Below are 12,302 nucleotides of genomic sequence, written 5' to 3' on the forward strand. Positions count from 1 at the left end.
ATGAATCATCCATTCTGGAAACTTAAAATTTGGCATAACCTAAGCTCAAATGCTCTTTTATAAGCTCAAAAAGTTGTATTATTTAAATCCTCATCGTTTGGGAAAAAATAATTTTTTTCTTTAACCTCACTTTCAACAAACGTCAATTGAAAAAGGCGATTTTTAAAAGAATATATTAAATAAATTATTTACCTCGGAATCTTAAAATTGGGTACAACCTCACCTCAAACATTCCTTTATAAGCTCTAGAAGTTTTATTCTTTAAATCATTACCATTTCGTAGAAAATAATTTTTTTCTTTAACCTAACCTTCAAAAAACGTCAAATTACATCAGCGATTTTCAAAAAGATATATCAAATGAATCATCCATTCTGGAAACTTAAAATTTGGCATAACCTAAGCTCAAATGCTCTTGTATAAGCTCAAAAAGTTGTATTACCTGTGATAAAACAAAATCCCTTTTATTTTAAATTTCTTTATTCTCGTTACATGTAGGTTGAAGTTGAACCATTGTCATTCCGAATTAATCCACGCAAATATCTAAATATCTTTGTGTTACCAATTGAAAGGGAATAACAACGGAATAATTAGCTCGGTCACCCACTTCCTACCGGTTCAGGATGTCGTGGGATCAATCGTGAACGTATCTCAGTTTTAAAAAAGCTTCTCACATTTGAATGGTAGATCTTTCGGGTAGGTTGAAGGACGGATTTTGAAACGCGCATCTACCTGTTTTCTAGGTCCGTTACAAAACTAACGGATCAATTTATTTATTTATTTCGTTATCCATCCGGACAGGAAATAGGAATTAAAATCTCGGCGCAGAGATAACCCTCTCTCGCGTAATTCTCGGAATTGATCGTTATTAATAGTCGAGTTATGATGACGTGGTTTCTTTCTTTCTTCGTCGCCTATTGTAAGCGCTTGTAATTACGGAAACTCTAACATTACCATAAATTCACAGCAAAATATCTATTTCTTTCAGTCTCGTAACAATAGCACTTAAAGTGTCACTCTAACTACCTACTCTTGAAATTAATGTTTCCAAAATTTTTCTAACGCCTGTTTCACCACTTCTTATCTTTGTTAGGGGGTGAAATATTCCGTCCTTGGGGTTATGTTTAATTTAGATATCTAATCTGTTAGGCACTTAACGCTTTCCTCCAAAAATATACCAGGTATAATGTTATAGGAGATGGGAAATTTTTGAGTATTGATGCAAATAAATATTTGTGATGTAATGAAAATGTTTATGGATTAAAAATAAGCATCTTATTAATTGGGGGTTATAAATAAAATAATATACTGACTTTAACTCATAAATATCACGGTGATTTACGTTTATTATGCAAGAAGTGCCAGCCACTGGCCACGGTTATTTCTCCGTTATTCTTCCTGGAAACGCTTCGTTGTAATTACGCTGAAAACAAGCCGAGACTTGAACTAAAGAACCCTCCTCATCTCCAATTAAAACGTGTCATCGAAAAAACATTTGCGAATAACCCTTTTAACCTCGAGACATTTTAACTGCCCAAATTCCTCCTCTATGACGGTCAAATAAAAAAGAAGGAACCAAAGATCGCCCAGTTAGAATATTCGGGTCTCTACGAAGATAAAACAAACCGCCGAGGTCCTTTATTGTTCCCAAGGAATGCACCCTTTCAACGCTCGAGATGCAATGTTTGGTTACTATTCCACTATCGCATTACGGGGCGAGATGTTGATTCTACAAACATCGACGACATATTTACGGGTTTCCCTAAAGCGGATTGTTTATTTATTCTTCTTAAGGCGCTGTGCTGTAAAGTGTAAAGTGCCACCGATAATCTCCGTCTAAGAAACAAAAATTTCTTAACACCAACCTCCTCTAATCGCCATCCTAATTACGAAAGACAAAGGACGGACGTTGTTAGAAATTTATTCACACTCAATTGGTGCTGATGCGTTCCGGATCTAAGAAGAGGCGGGTTGCATAATGGCGCTTTGCCGCGACATCCGCCCAAGCCCACGTGTGGTCCCCGACGAAGGAAATGACGACCTCTTCAACGTTTCAAAAAAGAGGAGAAAATCGCAAAAAACAACACCATTAAAATGTATGTTATTAACGATGAATCTCTTAGTAATTAGGACTTGTTGGACGACCAAAACGCGGATTTAAATCGTCATAAAGCAGTATTTGCGATCCGCGAAACGAAACGGATTTTAAAAGCAGCCGCAGACCGAAATTTAATCCGCAATCGAAGACACACCAACAAAGATACAAACAGGTGTTCTTTGCATCTACAGGTTTCTTCGAGGATTAACAATTTTTACGTCTTCGCCTATAAGAGGCACGCCTGCTCATATACCATAAAGCAGTGATTCTCAAACTTTTGAGATAATAAATTATAACTTTGTACTATCATCCTATCATTTCCAAAGTATGACTCATTTACCATCCATTTGGATACCTATAGGCAATTGGACTTCTGCTTGAACTGGTTAAATATCGCCGAGTTTGAAGAATCTGAAATGTAAGCAAGACAATATGTCAGCTATGTTCAGCTATGTTGCATAGATGAAGATTATATCAATTTGGTCTTTCGCCTAGAAAGTGATAAGGACTGAATTATTTACCTCGGAATCTTAAGATTTGGTACAACCTAACCTCAAACGTTCCTTTATAAGCTCTAGAAGTTTTATTATTTAAATCATTACCGTTTCGGAGATATTTAATTTTTTTCCTTTAACCCCACATTCAACAAATGTCAAATTATATCGACGATTTTCAAAAAGATATATCAAACGAATCATCCATTCTGGAAACTTAAAATTTGGCATAACCCAAGCTCAAATGCTCTTTTATAAGCTCAAAAAGTTGTATTATTTAAATCCTCATCGTTTGGGAGAAAATAATTTTTTTCTTTAACCTCACTTTCAACAAACGTCAACTGAAAAAGGCGATTTTAAAAAAAATATATTAAATAAATTATTTACCTCGGAATCTTAAAATTGGGTACAACCTCACCTCAAACGTTCCTTTATAAGCTCTAGAAGTTTTATTCTTTAAATCATTACCATTTCGGAGAAAATAATTTTTTTCTTTAACTTCACCTTCAAAAAACGTCAAATTACATCAGCGATTTTCAAAAAGATATATCAAATGAATCATCCATTCTGGAAACTTAAAATTTCGTATAACCCAAGCTCAAATGCTCTTTTATAAGCTCTAAAAGTTGTATTATTTAAATCCTCATCGTTTGGGAGAAAATAATTTGTTTCTTTAACCTCACTTTGAACAAACGTCAATTTAAAAAGGCGGGTTTTAAAACAATATATCAAATGAATTATTTACCTCGGAATCTTAAAATTGGGTACAACCTCACCTCAAACGTTCCTTTATAAGCTCTAGAAGTTTTATTCTTTAAATCATTACCACTTCGGAGAAAATAATTTTTTTCTTTAACCTCACCTTCAAAAAACGTCAAATTACATCGGCGATTTTCAAAAAGATATATCAAATGAATCATCCATTCTGGAAACTTAAAATTTGGTATAACCCAAGCTCAAATGCTCTTTTATAAGCTCAAAAAGTTGTATTATTTAAATCCTCATCGTTTGGGAGAAAATAATTTTTTTCTTTAACCTCACTTTGAACAAACGTCAATTTAAAAAGGCGGTTTTTAAAACAATATATCAAATGAATTATTTACCTCGGAATCTTAAAATTGGGTACAACCTCACCTCAAACATTCCTTTATAAGCTCTAGAAGCTTTATTCTTTAAATCGTTACCATTTCGGAGAAAATAATTTTTTTCTTTAACCTCACCTTCAAAAAACGTCAAATTACATCGGCGATTTTCAAAAAGATATATCAAATGAATCATCCATTCTGGAAACTTAAAATTTGGCATAACCCAAGCTCAAATGCTCTTTTATAAGCTCAAAAAGTTGTATTATTTAAATCCTCATCGTTTGGGAGAAAATAATATTTTTCTTTAACCTCACTTTCAACAAACGTCAATTGAAAAAGGCGATTTTTAAAAGAATATATTAAATAAATTATTTACCTCGGAATCTTAAAATTGGGTACAACCTCACCTCAAACGTTCCTTTATAAGCTCTAGAAGTTTTATTCTTTAAATCATTACCATTTCATAGAAAATAATTTTTTTCTTTAACCTCACCTTCAAAAAACGTCAAATTACATCAGCTATTTTCAAAAAGATATATCAAATGAATCATCCATTCTGGAAACTTAAAATTTGGTATAACCCAAGCTCAAATGCTCTTTTATAAGCTCTAAAAGTTGTATTATTTAAATCCTCATCGTTTGGGAGAAAATAATTTTTTTCTTTAACCTCACTTTCAACAAACGTCAATTGAAAAAGGCGATTTTTAAAAGAATATATTAAATAAATTATTTACCTCGGAATCTTAAAATTGGGTACAACCTCACCTCAAACGTTCCTTTATAAGCCCTAGAAGTTTTATTCTTTAAATCATTACCATTTCGGAGAAAATAATTTTTTTCTTTAACCTCACCTTCAAAAAACGTCAAATTACATCAGCGATTTTCAAAAAGATATATCAAATGAATCATCCATTCTGGAAACTTAAAATTTGGTATAACCCAAGCTCAAATGCTCTTTTATAAGCTCTAAAAGTTGTATTATTTAAATCCTCATCGTTTGGGAGAAAATAATTTGTTTCTTTAACCTCACTTTCAACAAACGTCAATTTAAAAAGGCGGTTTTTAAAACAATATATCAAATGAATTATCCATTCTGGAAACTTAAAATTTGGTATGGTCTAACCTCAAATGCTTTTTTATAAGCTCAAAAAATTGTATTCTTTAAATCGTCACTGTTTCGAAGAAAATACTTTTTTCTTTAACCTCACTTCTAACAAACGTCAATTTAGAAAAGCGATTTTTAAAAAATACATCAAATTAATTATTTGCTTCGGAAGCTTAAAATTTGGTACAACCGTTCGTTTATAAGCTTTCGAAGTTATATTCTTTAAATTGTTACTACTTTAAGTTCAAATTATTGTAGCAGTCTTAGCATGTTGTAAATTTATCTAACTTAGCCACTTCATCTGGAAAAATAATACATCAACTGAGGTTCCTGCGCGTTTTCTACTGTAGATTTGGGTTGGATTAAGTTGGGTTGGGTTAAGTATTTCTATTTGATTCAATTTTGTGCTAGATTTAAGTAATAGATACATTAGATGTAGTAAGAAAGATTGGGAACCACTGTTACAAAGTCTAATCTACTGCAGTTTCACCGCTTGGTACCGTTCAATAACTAAGAGGTGGTGCCTCAAGTCCTTATCGAATCGCCTATCGACTTCTCCATCTCCTTCTCAGGTTCTTCTATATAGAAGGCGTACGGTACCCGAGCTCATTTACCACAAGACGTTCCTTAATAATAATAAGACGTCATCTAATATACCTTTTATTATTTATTATTTTCCAACATATTATCCGCGATTATATACATTTTTTTGCTTTGGGTTACTCGATTTAAGTTCTTTTAATTTGAAAATTGATGGTTGGAGAAGATATAAGAGCTTCATATCGTTCTCATTGACCGTAGGCGGGCCAAATCTATAAACATGCATTTGGTGGGCCGCCTTGAGGTGGATTGGAAAAAAGCTCTCTCGGATGGTTTTTCTTTCCGGTTGGCGCATTGTTGGCGAGCGTTCGGCGTGAAAGGTGATAATGCCGGGGCAGAGGTTAATGAAAGCCGCGAGTTAATAACACCTTGTAAAACGGCCGCGAGATAAACGAAATCCGGACGGCTGAGTTATTGCCGATTTAAGACGGCATCGTGTCCGTCGTAATTAGATTTCGAGGCGATCGAACTGTAGTCGAAGGACCGCTAACTACCACTTCCCGTTTTACTTTAAACAAAACTAGGTCTATATAAAACGAAAAAGAATGGGAAATAAAAAAACTATTTATAAATAAGTTAATTGAAAAAATTCGATAACTTTTCAGAATCATCCGGAACCAGCTTTGAATTCCTATATGGCGAAGAAAGCAGACATCCAAATTTGCATACGACTCTCGGATGAGTCATCGATCTGTTGGCCTTCCTCCAAGAGAGATGTTAATGGATACATCAAACGAACGCTTCGAGGAGATTCGTTTTAAAATTGGAAAATTTTCATCGCATTGTTGTTGATACTGCGATCGTCGACGACGTCGACCAAAGAAGAGTCGAAAAGCTCGTAGCTTTATTGACCTTTCTAGCCGTATGAGTCAGCGCAGAGTCTCCAGACCGGGTCTTGAGTGGCCTCTGGCGGATGCAAGAGTACTAGTTTCAACCGTATATGGCCGGACAATCGCCGGACTTGGTTGGTAACTAGTCAATCGTCTGTTACAAGAACCAGTTTTACCTTTACGTTTGGCTAAAAATATATATAACTAAACGACGAGCTTAATGAGGAATTAAATTTAATCATTTTCTTTTAATTCATTTTTAAACTTTTTTCTTATATAACTGCAATACAACATCCAGTTTTTACGTTGCACTTTTGACATTTTCCTCGAGAAGATCGAATTTACATTTCACGCCCTCATTATACAGAGATTCAACATTTTCAAGTTATGCAATTATCAATATTATTTCCGAATTGGTCATAATCCAGCCACGTGGCAAGAAATAAATAAGATGAGTCGATGGAATCATCAATTATTTCTAATTTAATGACTGCTATTTAATAATTATTCGTGGTTACTTGGGTTATTGGTTATTACCAATGTTTATTGTCCATGTAAGGACATAAAGAAATTAAGAGCTTAATATAAGAAATACATAAAGTATTTTACCATTACGAATTTTAATATCTTTCGATATGATCAATTTCAAAATGAAGATTTACTAATAAGGAGATTTGACAACTGCAAATTAAACTTAAAACATTCAAGAGGGTTTTTTTCCAGAATATTTTGGAATATGGAAAAAGCTCAAAAATATCTCAAATAATTTTTGGTTACTTTTGAATGTATTTAGAAGTTACCAAAACATTGAAAAAGGTGATTAGCGAGAAAAAAGTGTTTTCCAGATAATCCAAAAAATTTACCCAACCCAATCCAATACATCATGCTCGGGTATGGATAAGTTGGACTTGAATTATATAGTTTACTGGCTTACGTTTGAATAGATTAGGGTTGATTGTGGATCATGTAGCTTCGAGTTGGTGTGGAGAATTTGATTAGTCTCTAATATAACTAAATTGGTTTGATTGCGAATGGGATGGGTTTGGTTTAATTTGTGCAATTAGGTTGGGTCTTGTTTGGTTGCAGGAAAACTGATTGAGGTTTAATTGTGGATGAATTTAATTTACCACTACTTTAGAAATGGATGAATTAGAATTAAATGATTGGGCTTGTATTTATGGTGGTGTGGATGGATTGAGTTTATGGATCGCTGTTTAGAAATCACCCTGTATACAGGGTGTCTCACGTAACTGGTTCGTTAGAACTTTTTTAGGTTCCACTATTCATAGAGGTTTGAAATTTTGGTAGCATGGGTTGTTCATTCTAAACTTTCGATCTAAAATATTTTCAAGATGGCCACCACTTCCGGTCTACCGGAAGTAGATCACAACTTCGTTATTTTAAATGGAATGCTATAGTTTTTATTACACCTTTCAATTATACATAAAAAAATATGTTGAGTTTGATAAAAGTTGTTGGTACCTACCATTTTTTGTTTGCGAGTTATTTTGATTTTAAGCTTTTTTTGGCAAATTTCACCATGCTCTTTAAAAGCCTATATCTCAGTTAACGTTCATTAAAAAAACCCTCTAAATTGGCACGATTACTCTTCAGATGTCTTCAGATTCTCTTGTATCAGAGAATCTTATACAGGGTGGTCAAAAATTGAATTACCGTTTCTCCATATTCAATGGCTAGAAAGTCGAAAATTTTAAATGGTATACCCCGTATTTTTTTACCCTATCAGAAAGGGAATTTAATTCTCTACAAATTATCTATAAACATTCCTATGCCTATTTATTGTAGTTTCCCTGATATTGGGACATTAATCAAAATCAAACATAAAATCCCAAAGCCCGTTTGTGTTTTTGTTAGCAGGCCAAGACATTTTGACAGTTCATCGTTTAATTTATTTAAATTATTATTGGTATTATTTCTACAATTAACTATGGTTGAATAACCTTTAGCTTGCTCGCTTTTATTTACCAAAAATAACCAACAGCAAAAAGAATAAATGAAACAATGAGGTATAGGAATGTTTATAGATAATTTATAGAGAATTAAATTCCCTTTCTGATAGGGGAAAGAAACATGGGGTGTTCCATTTAAAATTTTCGACTTTCTCGCAATTGAATATTGAGAAACGATAATTCAATTTTTGACCACCCTGTATAAGATTCTCTGATACAACAAATGACAATCTATTTGGCAGCATCTGTAGAGTAGTCGTGCCAATGCAGAGCTTTTTTGAATGATCGTTAGCTGAGATATGGGCTTTTGCGAAATTTGTCAAAAAACACTTAAAATCAAAATAACTCGAAAACAAAAAACGCTAGGTACCAACAACTTTTATCAAAGTCAACATATTTTTTTACGTATAATTGAAAGGTGTAATAAAAACTATAGCATTCCATTTAAAATAACGAAGTTGTGGTCTACTTCCGGTAGACCGGAAGGGGTGGCCATCTTGAAAATATTTTAGATCGAAAGTTTAGAATGAACAACCCATGCTACCAAAATTTCAAACCGCTACGAATAGTGGAACCTGAAAAAGTTCTAACGAGACACCCTGTATATTAAACGTTTACCGCAATGTGTTAACTTTAGGTTGTTGTACCATATCGAACGGAAATCGTAACAGGGCGATTTTTAGCAATGTCCAAAGCGTAGGACACACTATTCGAGCACACGTGTAGGTGTGGATAATTTACATTAGAAGCTGTCGCGACATCGTCGTCCGTCGCCCACACTCCTCTTCGCATTTTGAATGAACGAGACGGTTTACCATCTCTTCTTTTTCTTAACACCACTCCATCGAGACACTGTCTAATTGCAACGCGTGTACCAAACGGTAGTAGCGGGTCATTCATTATTTCGTTCTGTCGAAAGATTGCGTAAGTAGAAAACGAAAATCTCTTTTAAGTTCTAAGTCTGGTAAAACGTTAGGTAATTCCTTGTAATATACAGAGAGAACCTGTGAATGGGGAATGGAATGGAACGGTGTTTGCTTGTATTATCTTATCTGTGCCGAGTTGGATTTAATTCAATTAGGGACGGTTTTTTTTTGTGCGTAGTTCAACGCCCTTTAATAGTGATTAATAAATTAGGTACTCATTGTGTTAATTTGTTTTATTGGTATTTTTGGGATTGTAAAAATTGAAATTATGTTGGAATGTTATTCGAAGATTTTTCTTCTGTCTACCTGTGGTTTGGCATTTAATTAAACCACTCTGGGCAGGTAAAGGAGCACAAATCAAGCCAGGCACCGAACTGGGTGAGTAGACCTGTTACTCGTCGTCTTTACAACAAATATAACCCGAGAGAAGAGTGCTGCGCGAGTCTGAAACTCCGAGGCAGATCCGAAAGCCTCGTCAGTTTGCCGTTGTGAGCGCTCGAGTTCGCACCGTTAAGTTTTACCAACAACTTCAGACCGGCGGCAAAATATCTTTATCAATATAAACATAATTTTTAGTGAACGTGTAATCGGATTTATTATTATTATTTCTTAAAATTAATTTAAAGTGAACGTAAATAATTTCTTTTGGATGTTAGTACTCTTTGTGTGTATGTTCTGCGTCGATTGCGTCCAACCGCAAAGCGGTTTCAGTACATAAGTAGTTCACTGGCCTAAGTAAAGGGCCGTCCAAGCGAAGAAGGAGTATGAAAAGTCAGGTGGAAGAAACTCGAAACAGCAACACTTTCTTAGGTAAGACTTCTTTTTCGTTATGGGTGGCCAAAAAAGTTCGCAATCATTCAAATACAGACGAATAAAAATGTTACTATTAGTTTTAAATGAATGAATCACATCTGAAAATGTTCTCGTGGGTGGCCAATCTTTGAATAGTTTTTGACGTCTAGACTAAGCACTGTTACTCATGACTTAGTTGCGTGGTTAAAAACGCGTAGGGGTTCCGCAATTTAAAGTTTCCGTTCCAACTACAATAGCATACAATTCAAAAAAATATATTTTAACGACATCGCGAACAAACAGAACGATTAAGAAAGAATTTATCGAGCTCCGGTTAAAGTAGTTTTGATTGAGCGAAACTGTTTAAGATTGATAACGATTGGAATTTGGAGCAATTGTTATTAGAGGTCAAATTAAATTCTTTTTAGAATTTAAATTTGTGCTGCACTACCATTTCATTACCTAAGCATAAAAGCATCACGTAACTTTCTATAAATAAAACATAACAATGATCAGCACTCGTGCGGTGGTATACAACATCGTTTTAATTAATTCTCTCATCCCGTTACACAAACAACTGTGATAACTGCCTAGATTTATATTTCGCTTATAAAAATGATTTTTTAACGAAATAAGATCATATGTTCGGCGCCAGTTTAAAGATAAAATAGTTAATGTTTACATACAACATTGATATAGATTATCAAAAAGACTATTTTTAAATCATAAATTTATCAATAGTTAAATAGATGATTTCATTAATCTTAAATATTATTAAATAATTAAAAAAATAGATATAGTACTTCAATTTTTTTAACGGAATCGAGATTCCTAGTAATTTTTAAATTTCTTAGAAAATCGATACAATCATAAAACCATTGTGAAAAATTGGTTTCTTGGAAATTAGTCATCAAATTTTCACCAATCATCAATAAAAGCATTTCCTTTTTAATGGTGAAGTCGATTTTTAGAAATCACTTTTACTCTTTGAGATAGAAACTTTTTAATTGAATCTAAAATTCTAAAATTTCTTGGATTAAACTTAATAAAAATTTGTGGAAAATCGATTTCTTGGAATACAATCATGAAACCTTCATCAATCATCAATAAAACCATCATCTTTTTAATGATAAAGTCCATTTTGAGAAATCACTTTTGGTTTTTGGGATATAATGTTTGTAATTCAAGCATCTTTTCTGATGATTTTTAAGGTTTTTGGATTGATTTTAATAACTTGTGTAAAATTGGTTTCTTGGAACTTAATTATAAAATTTTCACCAATCACCAATAAAAGCATTTCCTTTTTAATGGTGAAGTCGGTTTTCAAAAATCACTTCTACTTTTTGAGTTAGAAAATTTTTAACTTAATCGGGATTTCTGGTGATTCTACAATTTCTTGGATTAAACTTAAAAATTTGTGGAAAATTGATTTCTTGGAATACAATCATGAAACCTTCATCAATCATCAACAAAACCATCGTCTTTTTAATGATAAAGTCCATTTTGAAAAATCACTTTTGGTTTTTGAGATATAATGTTTGTAATTCAAGCATCTTTTCTGATGATTTTTAAGGTTTTTGGATTGATTTTAATAACTTGTGTAAAATTGGTTTCTTGGAAATTAATTATAAATTTTTCACCAATCACCACTAAAAGCATTTCCTTTTTACTGGTGAAGTCGGTTTTCAAAAATCATTTCTACTTTTTGAGTTAGAAACTTTTTAACTTAATCGAGATTTCTGGTGATTCTACAATTTCTTGGATTAAACTTAAAAATTTGTGGAAAATCGATTTCTTGGAATACAATCATGAAACCTTCATCAATCATCAACAAAACCATCATCTTTTTAATGATAAAGTCCATTTTGAGAAATCACTTTTGGTTTTTGAGATATAATGTTTGTAATTCAAGCATCTTTTCTGATGATTTTTAAGGTTTTTGGATTGATTTTAATAACTTGTGTAAAATTGGTTTCTTGGAAATTAATAATAAAATTTTCACCAATCATCAATAAAAGCATTTCCTTTTTAATGGTGAAGTCGGTTTTCAAAAATCACTTCTACTTTTTGAGTTAGAAACTTTTTAACTTAATCGAGATTTCTGGTGATTCTAGAATTTCTTGGATTAAACTTAAAAATTTGTGGAAAATCGATTTCTTGGAATACAATCATGAAACCTTGATCAGTCATCAACAAAACCATCTTCTTTTCAATGATAAAATCAATTTTGAAAAATCATTTTTAGTTTTTGAGATATAATTTTTGTAATTCAACCGAGATTTCTGATAATTTTTAAGGTTTTTGGATTGATTTTAATAACTTGTGTAAAATTGGTTTCTTGGAAATTAATTATAAAATTTTCACCAATCACCAATAAAAGCATTTCCTTTTTAATGGTGAAGTC

The 12,302-nt window shown here is 32.8% G+C and overlaps 1 protein-coding gene across 4 annotated transcripts in view; it reads left to right on the plus strand.

Annotated features, from left to right (window-relative positions):
• The window catches only part of LOC111418463 (rolling pebbles), a 72,994-nt gene that overhangs the window by 23,433 nt on the left and 37,259 nt on the right, over positions 1-12,302 (plus strand). The window contains exon 1 of one of the 4 annotated variants that reach the window (XM_071199483.1): positions 9,583-9,916. The exons of the other annotated variants lie outside the window; for them this stretch is intronic. Within the exon in view, the coding sequence (XP_071055584.1) occupies positions 9,871-9,916 (46 nt within the window). The 5' untranslated portion in view covers positions 9,583-9,870. Of the gene's footprint in view, positions 1-9,582; positions 9,917-12,302 lie in introns of those variants that run through there. 4 annotated transcript variants of the gene reach the window in all.

The sequence above is a fragment of the Onthophagus taurus genome, chromosome 10 (assembly GCF_036711975.1).
Source record: "Onthophagus taurus isolate NC chromosome 10, IU_Otau_3.0, whole genome shotgun sequence".
In the NCBI taxonomy this organism is placed as follows: Eukaryota; Metazoa; Arthropoda; class Insecta; order Coleoptera; family Scarabaeidae; genus Onthophagus; species Onthophagus taurus.